We start from the raw sequence: 25,532 nt of genomic DNA on the forward strand, positions 1-25,532 counted from the left end.
TTCCTAATAAACAATCGTGGTACAAAGCTCAATAAAAATATTAAAATTAAATGTTAACAAGCCACAATAACATTGACAAATAAATATTTTACTACGTTCCAAATGAACCTAAAATAATGTGCTTGTACCAAATGCAAATTCAAATTTAAGAAGCTGAAGACTAGGTACAATTCAACCTAGTTTTACATCACTATTCCGCACCACTTGTTCGCTTCTTCCTCTTCTTCTAAATTATTTTTCACACTCTCTTTCTCATAATAATGTGACGTCTCACTGAGCTGCTCTCAGCTCGATTGGCGCTATCTTGTATTCTATCATTCTTGCAAAAAATCGACTTTTTTCACTCTATTGTTCTTGCGTGATATTGTGTAGTTCGTTCATGTTATATCTTCTTAACTAAATTCTGCAGTGCGGGAACAGACTAACTGATTACACTGAGAGATTATGAGCTCTGTGCGGACCATAATTACACGCCTGTTTCACATGTTCAGCAAAAAATATCCAGTAACTTGCCAGTAACCAAATTTCGGATTGTAAACCAATATTTACTCCCAAAGAGAGAAATATGCAAGAGAGTACGAAAACGCATAACCAGCTAGAAGTGGGAGGTTTTATGAACAGCTGATTAATTTGTTATTTTCCGAAGAAATTTTCTAAAAAAAATTAGTATTTCCCATATTTTTATATATTTAAACTAGCAGACCCGGCGAACTTCGTCCCGGCCAAAATTAATTTTTTTTATTGAAACATTTTGGTCCAGCATTTTCACCAACAATTCACGTTCACGATTTCCAGTGATGCATTTATCTGCTAATATTACGATTTAGTGGTTGTCAGAAGGCATATTTCCATTACCGTCTTAAATAACCTAGCAAAAGTATGTCCGTAAAGGAGGTCTTGAAATTCTCCAATGATCTGGCGTTTCACATCACGGTTAACTACACAACGAAATAAATTTGAAGAACCTTTTCCTCTACACTCCCTCGCGGGAACAATGATCCGGTTCGACGGTGAATCTGTCCTAAACTGTATTTTGTTGGTGGGTGAGTATCGTTGCTATACAGAAATCCTAAATGTCTTATTAAGGGCCGCAATGGTTCTTATGGTTGATTTAACGGTGGTCACTTGAGATTGACGCCTGGACAACTCAATCCTGCCAATCGGAACACACGGGAGTTCGACATACTCGGCGGTACAGCACGTCGATGTAATCGGACATTCCTGGCACTTTTCCTCGCTTGATGAGTTTTAGTAACAACTCGACTCCAGCGCTACCCGGCGGCTCTTTTTTGTAGTACCACTACATATCTTGAATATGGGTCGAATTGGGTCATAAATACGATTTTTAGTAAAATCTGGACTCCCGAGCCACTTGGCGGGCAGATTTCTTTGCAAAAATATTTTCCCTTACGATGCTAATACATATTTCGTACATAGGCCAGATCGGTTCATAAGTAAGATTTTTGGTAACAACTCGAGTTCAGCGCCACCTGGCGGGTCAAACTGTGAATCTAACAATGCAAAGACCCACTCAACCACACAAAAAATTTCGTTAAAATCGGTTCACTCACAAACATACGTACAGAAGAATTATATGCACGCACAAAGATACGTAATAGTTTCAGTATGTTTGAAAGGCGCCACGCCCCTTTTCCAAATAGCCCCAATTTTCTCTACAAATATGGGATTGACTTCATACCAGGTTCGATTACTCTACCATGAACACTTCCAGAGATATGCAGTATGAAAAAGCGGTTTGTAAAGAATATTTCCACGCCCCGTTTTCCAAACACATCAATTTTTTCCATGAGTACGCGATAGATTTCATACATGTACATACCAAGTTCCAGTACTCTACACTTCCAGAGATATGCAGTATGAAAAGTTCAATTTGTATGTGAGGTGCCACGCCTCTTTTTCCAATAGCCCCAATTTTTCTTCATGACTATGTGATTGATTTTATATATGTATATTGTACATATCAAGTTCCAATTCTCTACCATGAACATTTCCAGAGGTATGCAGTGTGAAAGATTCGGTTTGTATGGGAGGAGCCACGCCCCCTTTACTTAGCATTATGAAATATACTTTACATCTGATTCTCATACCTACCAAATATACGCAACAAATTTTGTCAATTGCAACTATAAGAGCCGCACAAATAATTATTTCTTAGTGTCAATTGCTTTAAGCATCATGTCATCAGCTGTTTTCCTTGCTGGCAAATAGTTACTAGTAAAATTGTATCCAGTAAAACTTGCAATTTCAGCTATCATTTTTGTTCTCTAAATTTCCCCTCTTTTTCTAGTTTATTGCAAGATTTCCATACGAAAACAGGGCTTATGCCCTGCACTGCAATGTAAGCATAACCAGCACTTAACTCGGTGCTCGGTAATTTTCCCTAATAAATCGATTCATAAAACGTCGCAAAATGGCATTTTTGACGAAATGGCAATGTTACGAACAAAGTTGTATGAACGACTTATCGCAACTCCGTATTGCAAATGTAACATTTTTTAAAAATGCCGCACGTTAGAGAAAAAGAAAATTTTTTACAATTATCTTTCGAAGCAGCCTTAACTGATATACTTTTTCTTGACGTATTCGAAGACTTTTACTTTGCAATGATTGGCAGCTCTAATACAATGGCAATGTCGCAATTTTGTCGCAAGAAAGTTTCCATACAAAAGTAATCAGCTGTGTCGCATGGTGGCAAGTTTTGTAACAAATACGACATTTGCAACAACTTTGCGTCGTTTCATGAATCCCACTGATGTATTTTGTTTTCGTGCTTCGGTGTGAAGGTCCCTAGTATTTATTGGCGTGATTCAAGTATGGCGATATTTATTGACCGTATAGCATGCAATATTGATGGATCGTGCTGCGGACTGCAAAATATTTAAAGGGTCTTCACATCTTTTTCGGTGGTTTTGGTAAACTGCTAGTTGGTACTCGGTAATTTTATGAACTACATATGAGCCAGTGATGGAAAAGTAGGCACAATTGTACTTTTATCAGATCTTTTATAATTTGAAAGTACATTCGGTTCATAAGCTAATATTATGTTCACATATAAAGTGATTAGCAATAAATTTGCGTTAACTAATCTATCCGTTCACATATAGGAGATTGACTGCAAAATTTACAATCAGCTGTCAAGGTTGTTTTGACAAGTTTTTTGTTCATGAACGTTAGTCTTGTGAAACATTTAAGTGTTTTTCGTTTGCTAAATTATTATTAATTAAACAGGTCCACAAAAAAAATCGATGAAAGGTTCCTTTGACCAAACCTAGTCTGTTATATGTTTTTGGGGTCGCTGAACACGAATCTGAAGTCCGTTTTGCTACATCACGTCTGGATTTTTTTCTAACCTCAAAAAACATCTCGGATTTTACGTGACAGAGAAAATCCGAGGTGTTTCTTGAGGCTAGGAAAAAATCTAGACGTGATGGAGCAAAACGGACTTCAGATTCGCGTTCAGCGACCCCAAAAACATATAATAGATGTGTAATTGATAACACAGATGCACAAAAAAAAAATCGATGAAAGGTGCCAAACATGGCCTATTATATGTTTTTTTGTTGACCTGTGTTATTAACGATTTGGAAAGAAGGCAAAAAGATGCAATAGTTCAGTTAATTGCTTCCAGTAATAGGCAGTTGGAAGAGACCCGAAAAAAGCGGCTACTGAGATTGAAAAAAATTATTGCAGCAATACGCATGCGAAATTCTTTATTATATCTTATAATAAGGAATAACACGCCAAAGCGTCTGTGGACACACGTAAGCAATTATATCTGCTATTTTTTTTATTAGTGAATAAAATAATCAACGCGTATACGTGTATTGTAGGCGAGGGCACGGCAAGTTCTGGGAGTCTGACATTCCTACCAGCAGCGACCAATTTTTTTAAGGAGTGCTTTAGAATGAGCCGCGAATCCTTCGCCGTTTTATGCAACGAATTGACGTCCATTGCAAAAAGCGATACAACTTATAGGAAATGCATCCCTTTAGACCAGCGTGTCGCGATTGCTTTATATGCGCTTGGTTCCTCAGCTGTATACAGGACGATCGGCAGGCTATTTGGAGTATCAAAAGGAAGCGTATGTAATATTTTAAAAGACTTTTGTTCTGCGGTCTGGGACAAGCTCGCTGCTAAGTATTTACCCAGCCCATTCCTTACCCAAGAAAAGATTGAAGAGTGTGTTAAGGGATTTTAGAAAATTGGATTTCCTCAATGTCTGGGCGCTGTCGATAGGTGTGTACATATAATGTAACTAGTGTTCAAAAATCAAAAATTGTTTAATTAACTTCAGATGGATGCCACATTGAAATAAGACCCTCAGCCGCAGATGCTGTAGACTACCATAATTGAAGGGGTTAAAATCATACGGGTCTAACAGCCGCACTCAGAGCCGTTTAATGATTACTTGAGGTGTTCCTCAGTAACGATTTGAAAAAATTCCTTCTCAGAGTCAGTTAACGATTCGTTAACGGCATTTAATGAACATTAAAGGTAAGTTAAGAAAAACCTTTACTTAACTCTTTAACGAATGATTTTGAAATTTTTTGTTTGTTTCCAATAAATTTCAATTCCGATAACGTTGCTGTAACAATGGCAACGGCCCAGTGAGCAGAGCATTTTCGTGCCATTCGAGAGATCCGAGTTCAATCTATTAAATTATGGTTCAAGTTGTGTACGTATGCTGTGATGGCTCCAGTACGACTGCTCTTTATTAGCTATTTCAAGTATCAACTAAAGCTAAATATAATACATACATAATGGAATACATTTTACCAAAAGGGAGAGTCTAGTTAATTGATAATACAGGGTGATGTGTATATACAACATCTTCCTTTTTTTTATATAAAAGATAATGTTTTTTAGATACATATAGTTTGTACATATGGTTTTTTTTTATTTATTCAAAATTCAATATTTTTGGAGGCTTTACATTTCGTCCTGCTTTAGTAAAATATAATCCCTCTCTTTTATCTTTAACAACTTTAGGGGTTTCCTTACTAACAGTATTCGGAGCATTAGACTTTATTCGTGAATATTTATCTTTATTTTGTAGTTCACTTTCAATCGATTCCTGTACTTCTTTTTCTGAACATGACACTTTCGCCTTGACAAACCGGCTCTAAGTACTTTTTCATTTTATTATAATATTCAGCAGACTTCAATTTTTGATCATTTATTTGTTTTTGATATTTTTGCATATTTACAACTTTTGGCTTAAAATTTTTTTCTATTGAAGGTAGTTTTGTTCTCAACTGTCGAGACATCAACAACTCTGCAGGGCTAGGTAGTCCTGATTTTGGTGTTGTTCTGTAATGGAGCAATCCAATATAGGGATCAGATTTACTTTCTAAACACTTTGCCAGCATCTTTTTAATCGTTTGAATTGAATGCTCAGCCATTCCGTTCGACTTGGGCAAATATGGACTGGATGTCGAGTGTTCTATTTGCCAATCCTGACAAAACGTTTTAAATTCTTGTGAATTAAAGGGTGGTCCATTGTCAGATATGTCATGTCTACCAAAAACAGATTTCATTTTGGTTATGACTAGACTACTTGAATAACCGCTTGATAATATTTCAATCTCTACGTATTTAGAAAAGTAGTCTACAATTAATAGATACGTTTGTCTATTGAATTCAAACAAATCGCATCCTAATTTGTACTAGGGTATATTTATAACCTCATGAGACAAAAGTTCTTGCTGTGGATTAGCATTTCTGTATTTAATGCAAATATCGCAGTTCGAAACTACATTAAAAATGTCGTTGTTTATATTTGGCCAATATACTGACCTTGGCTTCTTTTAATGCCTAGATGGCCTTCATGTAAATTTTTAAGGACCGATTTTCGTAAGGCAGTTGGCACCAGAATTTGATTATTTTTTAAGATTATGTCATTAATTATATGAATATCGTCTTTAATTTTGAAATATGGTGCAACTTCTGAATCTATTAGCTTTTTGTTTCGTGGCAAACCACTTTTAATGTAATTCTTTATCTTTCCAAAAACCGTGTCTGCTTTTTGTTTTTCTTTAATCTCATTAACTTTTGAATCTGAAAATGGAAGTTGTGTCAGCAATAAATTGCAATGTAACGAAAGATCTTCTTCCATGTTTATGCCGGCTTTATTTGCAAGGGGTGCTCGTGAAAGTGTATCTGCTATATACAGAAATTTTCCTGGTTTGTACTGGACTGATAGATCGTAACACTGAAGTCGAAGCATGAATCGCTGCAACCTTGCCGGAATCTTATAAAGCGGTTTTTTAAAAAGGTTTACCAAAGGTTTATGGTCAGTTTCTACAGTGACTTTCATACCGTACACATACTGGTGGAACTTAGTACAGCCATACAAAATTGCAAAAAGCTCCTTTTCAATTTGTGCATAATTGACTTCACAATCCGTCAGTGATGCTGAAGCATAGGCTATCGGATGTCTGTCATGCATTATACACGCACCTACCGCAAACTTGGAGGCATCTACAGATAAAACTAATTGCTTTCCTGTATCAAAGTAGGTAAGAACTGGTGCATTAGTTATAGCTTGTTTCAAATTATTAAATTCTTTTTCGTGCATATCACCCCAGTGCCAAACTACGTCTTTTCTTAGTAAATCACGTAAGTTTTTATTTTTAGCTGCTAAATTTTCTATGAATGACCCTAAATAGTTTATCATACCCATAAATCTTTGTAATTCTTCTATTGACTTTGGTGCAGGAATGGCTTTTATGGCTTTTATTTTTTCATTATCCGGACTTACACCATTTTTATCAAAAATATGACCTACAAACTTTATTTGTGTTACTCCTATTTTGGACTTCTCTTTATTGAATTTTAGCCCAACAGCTTTTGCTCTGTCAAGTACCGCTAATAAGATGGTATTATGCTTTTCAACAGCGACTGCATATATTAAGAAATCGTCTATATAGATAATAATGCCTTCAATATCTTCAAATAGTTTCACCATTTCACTATGGAATATTTCTGGTGCCGCATTTATGCCGAATGGCAGCCTTAAAAAGCGATATCTTCCAAAAGGTGTATTGAATGTGCACAATTTCGATGACTCTTCGTCCAATGGGACCATCCAAAAACCTGAATTTGCATCTAACGTACTAAAGAATTTAGCGCCGCTTAGTCTAGCTTTACAGTCTTCTACATTAGGAAAAGGAAAATGTGGTCTTAGAATAGCTTCATTCAAATGACGAGGATCTAAGCATACTCTTAATTTACCATTTGGTTTTTTAACGAGAACTATTGAGCTCACCCATTCAGTTGGTTCAGACACAGGTACTATAACTTTTAAATCGACCATCTTTTCAATTCATGTTTTAAATCAATTTACAATCGAAATGGTATTTTTCTTGGTGGATAAATCACAGGAGGTATACTTGTATTTAATTTCAATTTACAGTTTTGTTTCAAGAGGCCTAAACCAGTAAAAATTGATGCATACTTTTCAAAAATTTTATTTGTGCTTTGTATTACATTGACATTTTGAATAAGATTCATATTGATGGCTGTATTTAAACCAATTATATTTTTGCAAGGCATTTTAAGAACATGAAAATTTTCCGAATACTGTTTATCTTGAAATACAAAATCAATCTTTATAATACCAAAATGCTGCAGTTTTTCACCACTAAAAGTTAGTAATTTAATACATGATTTTTTAACTTTACTATTTAGATTCAAAATTTGTACAATTTCTTCTAAAATAATATTTGTTTGAGCTCCAGTATCTATTTGAAAACTATAAATTTTATTATTTATCATCACCTCAACTGTCCATTCATTTGCTTCACTGTTCTTTTGTTGCTTCATACCATTGCCATGAACTGCAACCACTTCGCAATGACGTTGTTTAGCTTCGCTGCAATTTCCTGCTGACTGAGAGGCTGAGAGCACTTGTAATGTTCCAACGAAGAGATTGTCGTAGTCATAATCACTCTGCTCCTCATCATCGTCTTCTTGATATATATTTTTTACGTACCTCTTTTTGCCGTTCAAACCATTGTTTGCTGCCTGCTTATGTTCGTAGTTGTCTTTTGAAAAGCACATTTTGGCGAAGTGATTCTTTTTGTTACATATATTGCAAATCACGCCATATGCTGGGCATTTTTACAAATGAATATTTCCACATTTTTTGCATTTTTGCTGTGAACCGCTAGGCGACCTCTGTGGTGACCTTTTGTTGCTGGTGTTGGCTGCCGACCATTTATCATATTTTTGTATAGCACCGACACATGCTTCAGAATCGTCGGCACTAAGCTTTTGAAGTTGAGTAATATTTCCTTTGGCGATTTCTAGATTTTTTGATATGTCCACCGCCTTTTGCAGATTTATGTCACCTTCGGTGAGCAGCCTTTCTTTTATGAACGATTTTTGCGTTGACAATCCGCAAATAAAAATGTCTTTGACCAAGTCTTCGCATAGGGTTTCGAATTTGCAATTAAGACTTAAGTTTTTCAACACTGTGACATATTCATCAATTGATTCATTGGCTTCCTGTTTTCTGGTAAAAAACTTATGCCGCTCCATGGCGAGATTGATCTTAGGCAGAAAATAAGCATCAAATGTTTTCACAAGTTCACCGTATTTCACTTCGTCGACATCCAAATTAAATGAGTTGAAAACTAAAAGCGCTTCTGGACCCATGTGGTGTAAAAGAAGTGCAACTTTTCGCTCGTCCGTTTAATCGTCTAAGCTTGATGCACGTAAAAATATTTTAAATTGATTTTTCCAATTTTTCCATGTATCAGCCTGATTAGAGTCTTTTAAGTTGATCGGCTGTATTGCAGACGCGAAAAATTGTGGAGATTGCATCGTAATCACTTTTTCTGTTTTTTCGCTTTCTAATTTTTCTTCTTTTGGCGGCATACCACTATATACTTATATATTTTTAATTTATTTAATTTATTTTTTATTTATTTTTTTTTTACTTTTGAAGAACCTGACACCATATTAAAGTATGGTTCAAGTTGTGTACGTATGCTGTGATGGCTCCAGTACGACTGCTCTTTATTAGCTATTTCAAGTATCAACTAAAGCTAAATATAATATGTGTGTTGGTGTTGGTTGATTTTTCCGACAGGGTGGTAAGATGATTTATTTTGGAACGAATTTCCGTCATCCCTTGTCACGTTTGGTTTGCAGACAAACCGGTTTCGGCGTTGTCTGCAAACCAAACTTGACAAGGGATGACGGAAATTCGTTCCAAAATAATAAACTAAATATAATACATACATAATGGAATACATTTTACCAAAAGGGAGAGTCTAGTAAATAGATAATACAGGGTGATGTGTATATACAACGGCAACGAAATTTTTATTTTTTTTAATAAACATTTTTTTTTAGTTTTATTGTTTAAAAATTTTTTTTTTTTAATTTTTTTAATATTAAGAAACTTTTTTAATTAACCTTTTCTCATTTTTTACTTTCATTTTCACAACTTTTTAGTTTTTATTGTTTTAAAAAAATATTTTTTCAATTTGGTTTAGTTTTTAGAAAACGTATTATTAACGATGAATAGAATAACGCCATCCTCCTCGTTAGCAGATCTTTCAATTATTTAGTCATCCGAAATACCGAAAAGAGCTTCCAAGGTAGTTGCCGGAATATAAAGACTTTTGTCTTTCGAAGAACTGAGATGAGTTGAAAGACAGATGCCAGAATTGACCTGTTAGTGGTTTTGTTTGTTTAGCAAACAGTTTGTAAAAATTATCTATATCTATACATAGTATAAAGGAAAGTCGAGACTCTTTGTACGCGGTAATCTCAAAAACTACTGAACGGATTTTGACGAGATTTTCTCTAATATATTCTGTATCGATAGGAGAGTGACTTTTTTAATTTAGAATTTTAATAGGGTTGCCACCTGTCTAAAAAACTATATATCCACCGTTCGTTGGATTACAAAAAATGAAGTGTGAAATGAAAGCGATTGGTCCCTGGAAAATCACTAATGTCTTATTTTTTTAATAGGGTTGCCTCCTGTTAAGAAAATTACTATCTTTAATCCTAATAAGCGTAGTCGTCAGTTCTACACCGTCACTGTCAAATGAAAAGACTTAGCCTCTAGATGTGTAATAATGTATTATTTTTCTGAGTAGGGTTGCCACCTGTTTAAAAACTATTAGATCTTCACCATTCGTTGGATAAAATAGTGAGATAAGATAGTGAGATGAAAGTGCATGGCCTTCGCATGTACAAAAACTTTTATTTTTTTAAGTAGGGTTGCCACCTATTTAAAATAACTATCTTCTATACATAGTATAAAGGAGATATTTTGAGCACGCTACTGAACGGACTTAGACAAGACTTTTTAAGTATATAATAAACGAAGTACTTGATGACATATGCCATCTTTCTCCAAATACGTATATGTATGTACATACATATGTATACATTCAGCGCGTGGCGAAGCCTCGTGCATCGTGGCCGGCTAGTATCAAATAAAAAAATAGTTTCCTTTTTAAAACAATAAATTCTACAAATCAAAAGAAAATTACATTAAAAAAGAAAAAACCAAATAAAATTAGTTTTTAAAAATTTATCAAGAAAATAAAATAAATAGGACTCGAACTCGAATCTCTCGAACGCCACGCCAGTGCTCTGCTCACTCAGCTATTGCGACTGTTGCGGCAAAATGATATGAGTACTTATTTTTATATTTGATTTCAAACTGAACGAAAAAAGTGAGTAATGATACAAAACAAAGGGCCGCAACTGGGGCCATACTAAAATTTTTCATTTCATAATTTTTGACTCTGAGAGGAAACATGAATTAACTGATTTAACGATCATTAGTTAAGTGCCCGTTAGATATAATTTAATGAACGTTTCTGAGTGCGGCTGTAAGTGACATTTTTTGAAAATATAAGTTATACCCATATTTGTATGGTTAAATATAGTGGCCCGTAGTCATAGAGAAGTTAGAAGAAGGTTTTAACGATTAAAATTGTGTTTTATTGTAATCACCATTTTAACTCTTTCATAGTCAACTAAAAATGCATTTTATGGCAAAAACAGAATTTTAACTTTAAAATGAGGAGAACGCGGTTTTAAAATGGTAAAATAAGGTTCTAAGTTTTGTTTTGTTGTTGAAGTAGTAAAGGCAACAGCACCTAGGTTCGGTCCCCATTCCGAGCGATTCCAAACAATTTATTTTTTTTTTATTTTATATAATTTTTTTAACATAAACATTATTTAACTTTATTTTATTTTATTAAATTTTGTTTTATTATCTTTTTTTGTTTATGGTATTTCATATAATTATTTCGTTATTAATCAAATTTTTTGGAGTCTAACTTTACTTTAAAAGGCCACAACAACTATAATTAAAGAACAAAAATTTAAATAATATTTAAAAGAACAAAAAAAGATGTAAAAAAAATGTTCCGTGGCAGTGGGATTCGAACCCACGACTTCCCGGCTTGCTAAATCCGCAATCTTGCAGCGGACACAGGGTGAACTAATTAAAGTACTGATATTTCTTTATATTGCCGGGTAAATTTTTTCTCTTCATATGAATAGCACTGTTCTCTCTCATCTTAACAAAGAGCTGTTTCCAAGATTTCTATGATTAACAAAACTTAAAAATCTATTCTAAACTCAAAACTGTATTTTAACAAGAAGGAGTTTTAAGTTACGACTATGACTATTGGCCAATGCTTATTTGGTGACAAAGAGTAAACATTCTTTGAATTAGTTAATTAACCCGCATTCATTTAGGCAAGAATCATTTCAAATGCATTTACTCAGAATTTACAATAAGTAATCAACTTTAAACTTAATTATCTCAAAAAAATGTCGGACCTACTTAGATCATTTTGATTCTAACCCCTTCAATTATAAGGGTTGGTACTCAATGGTTTTACTAGCCCTCGTTGACTACAGGTAAACCGTGTCATATGTAATTTATACGTTCGATGAAAATACTCAATTTTTCATAGGTAAAGGTTTATACATATATATAAATGTTGCTACACCCGGCCGCTGCAACGATTCCCAAATTTTCGAAAAATCATCATTAAAACGAATTCTCAAAAGCTCTCTTCTAAGCGAGAATGCGAAACCAATATCTGGCACAAATGTTCCAGTCGTTGTGCTGGGACACTCAGCATTTAGCTTTACGCAATTTCTAATGAAGCCTTATACTTACAACGCAACAGCCGGAAATAGCGAAAAGGTGTTTAATTATCCACTTTCCAAATCTAGAAGAGTAGTAGAGAATGTCTTCGGCCACCTGAAAGCAAGATTTAGAAGAATTGGTAAAGGCATTGATAATGACATCAAAAATGCAACGTCAATAATAAAATGTTGCTGTGTGCTGCACCAATTTTGAAATCCAACATCAACGACAGCAACCAGAACCGCCCTATAATACTCAAAACCACAATCCCAGTGCAGCAAAAATAAGAGAATCAATCGCTTCATTTCTATGTACCTTTTAAATTTAATTTATTTCATACTTTTATTTTTGATTTCATTTATTTTATTATTAAATTCATTAAACCTACTTTAACAAATGCATAGTAAATTTTGGTTTGACTAGATTAAAATTAAAAGTTTAAATTCATTTCGTTTACAAACTTAAAATAAGGTAATTCATTTACTGACATACATATTTACTTCTATCTTCCCGTGCAGGTACATATAGTCACTTGCAAAACTGAGTATACAGTGATTTTTTTTAAATACCTATTAATAATGCCTTTCATCTTAAATATTTTTATTAAATATTATAAAATTAACAAAAATTACTTAACATGAGAACCATCGTGAATATTAAAAAAACACCGTAAACTCAGTTTTGTATATCGCTGGCTGAGTGGAAGATCGACCTATCTCGGCAACCAGTTCGAAGACGCTCTATCTGAGAAATTTTTAAACTACGCCCTATTTCAGAATTTTGCTTAAGAACGCTCACTTTTAGAACTTGATTGAAAAACGCCCTATCTCGTACATCTTCAATATGTTTTCGTGTGAGATAGGCCGTTTTTGAACCGAATTCTGAAATAGGGCGTTCTTCAACCGAATTCTGAGATAGTGTTTTTCAGTAAAATTCTCAAATAGGACGTTCTTCAATCAAATTCTGAAGTAGGGCGTTCTTAAAAAGTTTTCTGAGATAGAGCGTTTTCGAACTGGTTGCCCAGATAGGTTGATCTTCCACTCAACCAACGATATACTCAAATTAAATTCTTAAATTCCTTTATCTTATTCTAATCATAAATTAAATTTACTATTTAATTTTATTTATTATTTACATATGCAGCCTTGGCCAAAAGTATTAGGCACCCCAACATAACAAGGCTTTTAAATTTTTCTTTTGCTTATTTAATGTTTACTATTTTTTTTATAAAAGCGTGGCCCACTATGATTTTTTTTTGCTGACGGTGTTTGCTGATCATCAAAAATCAACGGGATTTTTTAGTAACTACTAAATACTACTATGCATACTATGGGCTAAAAAACTGCATAGGTAATTTTTTTCCAAAGATTCTGAATGAAAAGTTGGAAGTTTTGGTGGAAGTTTGTAGAATTTTTGTATATTTTGCACAGAGTTTGGAATTTGGATTTATGTGTTTTTTGTTAAACAGTGGGCCAGGCTTTTTTAAAAAACAATATTAAACATTAAATAAATAAAAGAAAAATTAAAAAAATCGTGTTATATTAGGGTACCTAATACTTTTGGCCAAGGGTGTAGCTCAGCGAAAACCGTGTAAAACCAAGTTCTGAACTTTGTAGAAAATTTAGAAAACATTAAATTTTCACCAAAACTAGAAGTTTTTTTAACTTTTATGAATGAAGCTTTATAGCCCTTTAAATTCTTGTACATAAATTGCAATGAACTACATTCCTAAATTTTTCATAAAATTCTTGTTAAAAAACTTGTAATTTTGGTGAAAACTTTTTAGTTTTTTCTAAACTTTCTACAAGATTCAGAACTTTATTTTACACGGTTTTCGTTGAGCTATCAACTATATTTAAACTAAAAATTTACCAAATAAAATTATTTATAAAATAGGTAATGGAAATAAATATAAATAAATAAGTAATTCTATTTAGGGTGATCTCCAAATAACATTAAGGCGGACACTTAAATTAAACCGTCGCACACTTTTTTTCCTTCCTCGAATTTGGAAATGGCCCAAAATTTTATTAGTTTTTTCCTTTGAACGCCTCCAGAAATTTTTTCGAGAATAGCATTCCGATCCCTTTCAATTTGCAGGGCTTCTTTGCTATCCTCTTGGAGCTCTTTCATTTCCAAAGCGATTGTTTGGTTAGCCGCGCGAAATTCTTCCATAAATCCATTTTCGAAATTTACACTCTCTTTTTTTCCTCCGCTTTTTCGGAGGTTCTGAAGAAAACTCGTCCAGCATTAAAAATTCAGGCGAAGGAGGAGTCCCTTGAATCTCAGAGGCCCTGTTGCAGAACTCTTCATCTACCACAATTTCAAGTGTCTTAACTGTAATAATTTAGAAAATGATAACCAACAAACACAGTGACTCACACTCACAATTATACAGTGATGTTTTTACAATAGCCACAATGTTTATCATTACATTTATAAAATATTCAAGAAAAAAATTCCAAAAGGAAAACATGAGGGCTGTTCCGGATCTTGTGCATATGCTCTTGAATTTGCATATTCGTTGCATTTGTAAGTGCACATCAATAAAATCTAAACAGTTGCCATGGCAGCAAGCATAAAATTTGCAAATGCAATTCCAACTGCAAATCCAAGACCATTTCCACATCATCCTGAAAAGCCTTATTGTGAATATTGTAAATAGATCACAGAACAACTTTGAGTGTGAGTCAGTGTATAAGCATAAGATTATAGTACTTCACCGTGCTAACCTGTACACTCCACCACTATTGCTTCCAAGTTAAAGGACTTGTAGACGCCGAAGATTTGGTGCACTTTATTGTAGTACTCCCACGCAGATGGTGTGCCGCCTGAAGGCCCAACAATCTTTTTCTCATCTCTGTGAAATAAAAATAATATTTTTACAAGTAATTAAATTTGCATAGATGACAAACTTACCTATATTTATTGGTTAAATTATGCATTTTCACTTTGATTTCATTCGCGGAAAATACAAAGCCCCTTGTGGCCATTTCCACCGCCATGTCTGTATATACATGGGAGTTTCGTTTGCAGCGTCGAAGTTGCAGCAACTTCTCCTCCCACCAATCCAGAAGAAGTTCGACTTCTTTATGCCATTGCGACCGCTTCTTTCTGTAGCATTAATAATATTATTTAATAGAGGTGGCAGATATTCGCGCACCTGTGACTTTGTTACGGTTACTCAAAAGTCACGGGTAACTGCTGTGACAACTTCCAAAAAGTCACCGTGTCAGACTGTGACAAAGGACCAGTCGCAACTATGTTTTTTCCTGAATTGCTCCTGTGCTGAAACGAGCTGTGACTCTGATAAAGTAGAATTCGCAATTACATATTGAGAAACTGTGACCAGTGATGTTAACCTTATAGAAAAATTCGTATAATGATAGGTTATTTAAGACTAAAATCTGATTAATGTTTTTTGATATTAGAATTTCACACCATTAAAAACGAGTGTGAATGGCCAAAACAAAAACAAAGGACGAAAATAGTTAGTGATGCGAAATAAATGCCCTTAGTTCACTCGGCAAAAGATTTCTGTTTTGCAGTATTGTTGTCACTGTTTTTGTCACAGTCACGGATGAAAATCAGTGTGACTGCAAAGTTACAGTCACAAATAAAGTTGTTCCTCAAAAGTCACGAGATCGCCCATCTCTATTATTTAATAAATATTTTATGAGAAATCTTTATACAAACCAGGCATTTTCAAAGGGTGCTGTTTTTGTGACTTTAAGCCTACTCACGTTAAAAACGGAGGATGAACGCACACCACCGCAAAGCGTGCTGTCTTGCAAATACAGCCACCACAAGTGAACGATGCTTATAACAGCTCATACTGATATTGACTTCGGCAAATCTGTACTCCGAATGATCGTGCACGAAACCAGCAACCGCCGTATTTGATCGACTGCCAAAAGCACGATACTGCTTTGGATGGTTGCCGAAAGCATGACAGCTTATGTGAAAGACTGGCGAAGGCAAGATGCCGCAGTTAGCTAACTTGATTTGTTGCAGAAGTCAAACCGCCGCCTTTGGTTTGTTGCTGAAGGCGCGTTTGACGTGTTGCCGAAGTGATGATACTGTAGTTCAAAAACATTCAAAGACACTTGCTTGTTTGAAATGAAGCATTTATATGTACATACATACATACTTACGTACGTATGCATATTCACAACTAGCCTACATACATGTATGCACACGTATGCACATTCCTTACAACTAGCCAGCAGTGAGCAATGCAATTGCACGATCATTCAGAGTACAGATTTGCCGAAGTCAATATCAGTATGAGCAGTTATAAGCATCGTTCACTTGTGGTGGCTGTATTTGCAAGACAGCACGCAATGCGCTCGTGTTCAGTCATCCTCTAATTTCGTTTAGGTATCGATACTACTAAGCCAACGCCGCTGCTCAGTCATACAAAGCAGGGGTATTGAATGAGTATGAACAGTTGAGGATCAACCAATGCCATTCCCTGATACAAACCTCTTTTCTTTGCCGGCGTCCATTTCGTTTACTTTTATCTTTGACGTTTCTCTTTTACTTCGTACTAATAATTATCGATAACACAGAAAACACAGAATTGTATGGAGAAAAGTATCGTTATCTTCTGAGATTTTTTTATAATTACAGATTGACGGCGGCCGAATTTTCCGTGGGTAATCTCGTAATTTAATTACAGATTGAGAGTTAATCTTGAAAAAGCAGATAATCTTGTTATATGTGAACATAATTTAAGGCTTTCTGCACATTGGTCGTCAAATCATAGTTGCTTCAACGTCACAATCATGATGCAACGATTGCATGACGACTACACTTTCGCACACTCGGTCGTGATATTTCAATTCATTTTGCGTCTAAAAATTCACTTCGAGCAGGTATTTTCTGTTTTTCTGGTTGATATTTTCGCGAAATATTTACAAAAACCTGCAATTTTTTAAATATGGACTGTGCTGCAACAATTCTAGACACAATTTTTCTTTAATATCTCTTCTTTTCTTTTCCTGAAATTTGTTTTGTGCACGCGCGCAGAGACTTTTTACAATTTCGTCATATTTTATAGTTAAAACTCACACAATTATTGAATTTTATTGGAATTGTCCACTTTTCAATAATTTCGACCCTATTAAGCTGGCATTTCAGGGTACTATTTTATATATATATAAGGAAAATTTGAAAGTTAGGGGGGGCTCGAGCACCCCTCTGACCCTACCTGGCTACGCCCATGGCCGTACTTATTCGTTTCTGCATCTTCTACGATTTGCCGATAACTAGCTGATAACGACAAGGGTATATATCCTTCGCATATATAGATATCCTTTGAAACGCATGTGCTCGGCTCAAAATTTCAGGGCGAGGCGACAACGCAACTATGATTGGACAAGTGTGCAGATAACCTTAGTATGCAGCTGTCAAGTAAACGATCCATTAGAGGTCTTCATCTAAAGTGATAAAGGGACAAATTGCTTAAATTTATCAGTTTATCCGCACTCTTTCATGAATGCACCTTGGTAAATAATTGCATGAGACTGTTTATTATTTAACGTATATGACTAGTTACGTTTCATTCTTACCTCGTACATTGTGTTCATTTGCTTTTATGTGTTCGTAGCGAAAGCGACTACCTGGCAACCTGTTAGGGTTGAATTTTGCTGAAATTTATACATTTAAAGTGATAAACTTTGGTTAAATAGAAAGCTTGACATTTCATTTATCAAAATGATAAATTTATCACTTTATCAAGTTTATAAAGAGTTTATCACTTTTGATGAAGACTCCTATTATTTCGTATGTGTGTCTAAGGAATTTTGACGTTTGATACTTCACAGCCTGTTGCCTCACCTTTCCTCAAGAAATAATGGATAATTTCAGTTGCAAACATGGGTTGACTTGTGGTCTTTTTTCACAAAAACCTCTAGAGAACCGTAGTAGAAAGCGTAGGAAATTTCTTAAGAACTGCGTACTGCCTTAAGAAATTTGACTCAAGAAAATTTCTTTGCCATTTCATGTACGTCATTTTATATGGAGTTTTTGCTTTTCTTGAGTGCTGCATACTGGCCTATATAGACGATTTTCGGTACACTTCCACCTTCGCTAAATAAAATTTCCAGAAATTTTCGCCCCGTCTAGGTTGTTGTTTCATATGAGCAGACAAGATTGATAAGAATTTTGTTAAGGTTGATTTCTGTTCATTTAAAAGCCCCCTGCTAAGCGTAAATAAGCACCTGCCGATAAGAGTTATGCTTCCTTCGATCCTTGACTAACAGTAAGCCGGCTTCTCAGTAAAGAAAGTTCCTTAAATATTAGTGGTATTCATCTAAACCGATACATTTATCAAGCAGATATTCTTATATATTTAAGCACTCTGTTACATGAACGCCCCATATTCACCTATCGTTTACACTTGCGACAATAGTCATGTTTTCTTTGGTTATCGAGCTCGTTGCATTATTTGGATTACAATGGGGACACTTTTGTAACAGAACAAAATTTTATGCAAAAATTCAATGTAACTGCAATGTAGATTTTTTTTGGGAAGAACATTTTTTAGAGTAAGGCACTTGAATAACAATCTTAAAAACAACAAAATACACATAGTCAAAAAGAAAATGAGAAAAATTACTTAATAAATGCATACATGCATATGTATGTACATTTCTACAGAAAAGTGATTTCGTGTACTTTTATTTAAAAATGTGGCAAGGCCATATATATGGTTTAGAAAAATGATAGATGTCAATAATCATGACTTTTATCAAAAGTGTTTGAAGCGAAATTAGCTTTATAGGGCTTTCGCACGAGGCGATTTTTCAGGCAACTTTTAGTTGAAAGCAAAAATCGCCTCGTCCGAACGGCCTTTCAACTAATCGCTTTCAAAAAAGTTGGTCGCCAGCCAACTTTGAGCTCGTTCAACTTTTTTTCCTTGCAACCCTGTGTTTGTTTACATTCTGTATCAGTGTTGGGAAATTAAATTGTTCCTTCAGTACGAAATCTATACAAAAAATGTACTTTTCGGCTATAATATATATATACATATATTTGTATCATGCAACAAACGATGCAGTATGAAAAAGAATCGATTTTAAACGAAAAAAAATCGATTCTTGCTATCTAACAAAAAGATCGATTAAATAGATTTAAATCGAATCGAATCCAGTTCTAGTTACTCCTCGACCTTAAAAAATAGGTCTAAAATAGTGTTCCTAAAAAGCGCAAAAACCACTACATTTACTACAAAAAAAAATTGTATTTTATTATACAAATTTTATAGATTTTGAGACGAGAATCACGATCTCATTAAAAAAAAAAACGATAAAGAATTTAAACACCTTAATTTAAAAATATATACTATTTATTGCATTTTTATAACCTGCTTGTAAGTATGCGTCCTTGTCACAATTGTATATCACTCGAACATAAAGCACTTTGTTGTGCTCAGTGTTGCCGTTGAGAATTTTCAGAAAGTCGTAAAAAAGGGGTGATTGACAAAAAATGGTCACCACATTATTTTTGCTTTTCTTTACTAGCAAAAGAATAAATCTGTTGAATTTAACAGGGTTGCAAACAATCACATAAATCGAGAAGAGTTAAATTTGCCTTAAGAGTTTTAAGTGATGCATTTTTTCGAACTAACACTTTTTTTAATAGCATGGTTTTGTTAACATTTCCTGAAAAAATCTCTCAAAAGGGGCAAAAGTCGCACATAATTTTGGAAAAGGGTCAAAAAATCAAAATTTTCAAAAAGTCGGGTCAAAGGGTGTTGGCGCTTAAAAAGGGTCAAATTGGTAGTGCAACTCAATATCTTTATTTTTTTTTATTTGAGCCATGGAAGAGTTCTCTAGGCCGTCTGAGAGCAGTTCCTGGGGATTCTTCCGAAATTAAAAACTAAATTAACGAAGCATATAACAGAGAAAAAACTCTGCACAACTTTTACGCTGTTGGAACAACATCAGTTAAATGCAAGCACGGTAAATGCCAAATTGGGACTTAGCTGCGCAAATAAGGCATTTCCATCAATCCTAGATTAAAAATAAGAGACTTATGCTTTGCCTTGAGGTCAGTTTGCTTGCAGAAAAACAAAAAACTATCGTGAAAGGAAACGCCAAATGACCGAGTCGGATTCTGCGACAGCCCGAAAGCAGTACATATTTCTATTTTCAATAGAAAAAAGCAGTACAAACATAAAAAAGGAGTACAATTTTTTTTTTATTTTTTGTGCAATTTATTGTTACAAATTAACAAAAATTAAACATATAGTCACATATTTCATTTAGTTTTTGTTAATTAGGTACAAACTAACACAGATATCCTAAATATCTGTTTCAAGGCAACAATTAATGTAAAAAATAATAATAATATAATAGACTGGCGCTTACACATATGTTAGTGTTTGGCCGAGCTTCTCCTCCGACTTGTGGCGTGCGCCTTGATGTTGTCACACAAAGCGGAGGGACCTACAGTTTTACGCCGACTCCGAACAGCAATTGTATTTTTATGAGAAGCTATTTTTCATGGCAGAAATACACTCGGAGGTTTGCCATTGCCCGCCGAGGGACGACCGCTGTTAAGAAAAAACCTTTTTTCTAAATTTCTTTTTTGCGTTGTTGCTTTGACCAGGGCTTGAACCCAGGCGCTGCGGAGTGGAAGCGCGCACTGCTTACCACTACACCACAGCGGCCGCCAAAATAAATATCTAAATTACACAAAAGAATTCCAGACTCTTCCTGAACGTATGGCAATTTTTTTGAATTTAAGCTTTATAATTAATTTAACATTTTTCGGATTTTTTTATATAAGATATAATAAATTTGCCAGTTTCTGTTTTCATGTAATTTTAAAAATCTGCACAAGTTAAATTTAAGTTGTTTTTTGCAATAAGTTCACTCTCGACATTTTCTAAGGACAGCCTATTTCTGTCTTTCCGCCAAAAGTTAAACATTAAACTAAATACATTCCGTCGCACAAAGGAGTTTTTGACTCTAAAAGCTGGCCAAATGTCCAAATTACGATATTGATGATATAATTGTTTACCTGAGTGCTTTTTTGGGTAATAGGGAACCCTCCACCTCTCGGGGGTACCTTCGGACCGCCTGTCGCACGAGTTCGAACTTGTATGTTGTGATAGTCGAATTTGAATTTTTGGAATTAGAGAATTTCAGAGTCGTGGTTATTGCTTTACAAAACAGTTGTGTTATGTGCAAATTACCAAAGCTCCCATGTATTCATTTCAGGAGAGTACGTACTTTATTTAATTAGTCTAAGATCCGACAAAGGCACGATATTCATCCATCTGTTTAATAGATAAAATTTAACATGTTAATAAATATTTTGCTAGTGGGTTGGCTGAAAAAATACTGGCCAGGATATTTTTAATTAAATATTCAAAAATTATTATTATTTTTTTTAATTATGCTTTATGCTTTCGATTGGTATAAATGTATGTAATTTGTCCATTAAACAAATTAGTGCCAAAGTAACAAAACAATAATAATTTTTGAATATTTAATTCAAAATAACCTGGCCAGGATTTTCTTAGTCAACCCACTTGCGAAATATTTCCTTACACATTAAATTTCATACAAAGTAGATTTCATGTTTTAAACAGACGGGTGAAGGTCGTGCCTTTGTCGGATCTCCTTCCAAATACTCGTTGTTAAAAAAAAAATATTTTGGATCGTTTAAGGCGCTGCACAGTGGCCAATTTTTGGAAAACCCTGGCCAAAAGTCCATAAAAAAATTGGTGCATTCGTATGCATAACCATCTTATATTGTTAGGAGGGCTCTATTGCGTATCGTTATGAGACAACAAGTCGATTCTCTTAAGGCATTTAGTGTTACAGGAGATCGAAGTGACTGTTGCTAGCAATTCGCTCTAAATTTTTCGTAAATTAGAGTTTTCATCGTTGTTAAAATCGTGGTATTATCCTTAAAAAAACAACAGTTTTCAAGTATCCGCTCATGGAAATTGTAATCTAGAGTATGTAAAACATGTTTTTTGATTGTCACGCCATCTAAAAACTGACGTAAGACGTATTGATTCTTTTTGTTTACTCATTATGATGGATTAGGAAAATAGTTACGAGAGTGGTCGAGATGGGCAGTCTAATTTTATTTTTCATATATATTGAAGTTTTTCCCATCCACCTTGGTTAAAACCACCTGCCACAAGCCACCACTGTAGTTTGGACTTCAGTTTTTATACGCGGTTCTTAATTTTTTTGTGTTTAAAAGATTTAAATTATGTAAAAAATGATTTCTGTCAAGATTTTGATGTTTTAAAGATCGGATGTTTTTAGAATTTAAATGATGTCAGAAAGTACTACTATATTAGAGTGCTCATCCATGGGCCTCTCATTATTGAATGGGCACCCCTGCCAATTGGGCAACTTTCCGAAGAAGCCCAAGAGTCAAGGAATAAGGATATTAAAAAATATCGGCACCTCGGACCCTGTTATTTCAAGTTTACGTTTAAACCAGTGGCGGATCCAGCGAAGGGGGGGCGGGGGTAGTTTTGGGGGTTAAACTACGTGTCAGTCAGTGGCGGACACACGCGGGGTGTTTTAATACATAGACACCATATTATACATACATATGCGCCATATTAAAACACACCCCGTCGGTCCGCCACTGACTGACACATAGTTTAACCCCCAAAACCCCCCGCTGGATTCGCCACTGGTTTAAACCCACCAAAATAAAATCTTAAACTGTCGTAAGATGCCATTAAATTATTATCAACTGTTGTAAATGCGGATGCGGAATTGCCATCAGAAAATATAGATATGAACTTGGATACGTCAAATGACTGCGAGTCTGACGGTGTATAAAATTGTTGTCTTAAAAATATATTCCTGCACCAACAAATATGTATGTCTTGTTTATTGATTCATTCAAAATCCCGCAGATCCCGTTTAAATTTGAACATCAAGATATTTAGAAACAAACATTAAGACCTCGCTAGTATTTGTCCGAGCTTCTCTTCCGATATGTGGCGTGCGCCTTGATGTTGGCGCACAAAGGGGAGGGACCAACAGTTTTACGCCGAATCCGAACGGGGATTTTATTTTTATGAGAAGCTGTTCTTCGTGGCTGAATACACTCGGGGGTTTGCCATTGCCTGCCAAAGGGCGACTTTATTACAAAAAAAAACTTGTTTGTTTCTTATTTTTTGATGTTGGTCGGAAACTGGGCTTGAACCCAGGCCCTGCGGAATAATAGCATATATTGCTAACCGCTACATCACATTATATAACAAAAAACATGACCTTTTATACTTAACTACCTTAGTTTTGCTAAAAATCTGATTATTTTATGCGTACACAGCAGCCATTATGGATCCGCCATTTTGAATTTCGAAATTATGTGGTGAAATTTAAAACCAGCAACCAAAATAAAGACGAATACACAAGGTTTGATTACAATTGTACCACGCTTCGACTTTTGGCCAGCTTTTTCGAAAAATTGGCCAGTGTGCGCTAGGCCAATGCAGACTTGCTTTGCATGCCTTTCTGACTTTAATTTGCCTTGATTTACTTCGAAAACTTGCTTGGCCGAATGGCGGCCGAAAACGCTTTCAAATAAAACGTTTGCCTATTTGAAACTTTGAGGCGCTTAAAGCAAGTAAAGAAAAGCTGCCATTTGGCCAACCTTTATACGTTTTAGTATATTCCAAATAATTTTTGACACTTCTCGCAGCAAAGCAAGCCTGCATTGGGCTAGTACCTTTAATCTTGATTGGCATTCAAAAGTATTTTTCGGGCGGTTTTATATTGGTATCTTATTTTTCATGGTAATTATAAGTGAGAGTTAAGTCGCGTTGAGCTAAGTTTTTTATATCGGCCGCCTCTTTCCGCCCCTCTTGTTTTTGAAGGTAACAAGATCAACGGAAATATGGTCAATTGACTTTATTTCCCTCCATGGTGCGAAATAAAGTCAATTGACATTATTACCTTTTCAAAGGCGAAATAAAGTCAACAAAAATTTGGAAATAAAGTCATTGACGCTATTTCCTCATTCAAATGGAAATAGCGTCAACAATGCTTAAAGTATGTCGATTCATAGAAAAAAATGTTGTTCTTACAATAAACATTGTCCCGTAAGTGTTGTTTTTTAATAGATGACAAAGGCTATTGCCAAATCCTCAGTGTGGTGATATTAATCCACACACAATCAAGAACTACCACCAATTGATTTTATTAAAAAAATTGTAATTACGAATATGTAAAAAACGATGCGAAAAACTAAACGCAAAGCACAGCTGGAATACGAGAAATATTTGAAAAAAGAGTGTAGAAATGATCCAGAACTTGCAAAACATGTTTCGTTTCCACAAAAATAAAGCGAACACTATTAAATTGAAGAAACAGTCCATGTCCAAAAACCCCGGAGGAACACTGAAAGAATTCTGTGTTTTAAATTAGCATATTTTGAACTAATTCGGAATGTCTAAGGTGGAATAGAAACCAACCTTTCTATAAGGAAACAATTATAGAAAAGGACTTTTCTTACACTGTATTCATGTCTCCGCCAGCAATTTGTGACATCATTTAAAAGAAAGGCGAACGACGAAGCTATTTATTAGATGGCACATTCAAGCCCATGTGCCAAAATGCGGGTGTAAACAATTATTGATGTTTTAATATCGGAACCGAGATCATGTAAATTAATTGATTGGTTTTCACACACTTTTGAAACACAAATTATATGTTTTTTTACTGCAGACAAGTTGTTACCAAAACACAGCAGAAATCTTCCAATAACTTACAAATATAAAAACGTGCAATATACCCTCTATCAGCAATTTGCACAAAAACTAATTTGTGATTTAAGAAACCATCTGGGACTTATAACCTGTCATCAGTGACATAACTTCAGATTTCCAATTTATAATATTGTTACGATTATCCTCGAATCCTTGAGGGATTTCCCAAATATACTCGGGCTCGTATCGCTGGATTGTTAAATAAATGCTAACGATGACCAAATTGTAGTACAATTAACTTTATTGTCCAACAAACAATTTACAATACTTGCTAATACAGTAAAAACACTTTACAATACTTGTTAAAGCAATAACAACGCTTTACTACTTGTTAACACAATTAAACTTATAGCTTGCTTATTCGCAACTCAATTCTCCGCTCACTTTACTTGTAGCTTGCTGTCTTGTAACTAACTCACCTCGTGGTGGCGGCGCCCTTATATACCTGCGCTGGCACTTATGGCAACTCTAGAACATTCTGAAGTTTATCGCTCATTCTCTTTCTCTCGCTGTTCGCAGTGTTCATCCAACTTGACGTTTCTCTTTGTGGAACATTCTACGTCATTCTTCGAACATTCTGCCTATTTCTCGTTGTTCGCTTTGTGTTGCCGCAGT

General features: G+C 34.8%; 2 protein-coding genes across 6 annotated transcripts in view; one reads left to right on the forward strand and one right to left on the reverse strand.

Annotated features, from left to right (window-relative positions):
* The window catches only part of LOC118745662 (tau-tubulin kinase homolog Asator-like), a 570,828-nt gene that overhangs the window by 13,162 nt on the left and 532,134 nt on the right, over positions 1-25,532 (forward strand). The window lies entirely within an intron of this gene.
* LOC118745663 lies at positions 14,786-15,439 on the reverse strand. The gene is made up of 2 exons (XM_036479224.1): positions 15,077-15,439; positions 14,786-15,017 (listed from the first exon to the last, which is right to left on the reverse strand). The coding sequence occupies exons 1-2, from the start codon at positions 15,160-15,162 to the stop codon at positions 14,885-14,887; spliced, it is 219 nt and encodes a 72-aa protein (XP_036335117.1). The 5' UTR covers positions 15,163-15,439; the 3' UTR covers positions 14,786-14,884.

This window comes from Rhagoletis pomonella, unplaced genomic scaffold (assembly GCF_013731165.1).
Source record: "Rhagoletis pomonella isolate Grant_MI unplaced genomic scaffold, Rhpom_1.0 Rhpom_scaffold_00009, whole genome shotgun sequence".
In the NCBI taxonomy this organism is placed as follows: domain Eukaryota; kingdom Metazoa; phylum Arthropoda; class Insecta; order Diptera; family Tephritidae; genus Rhagoletis; species Rhagoletis pomonella.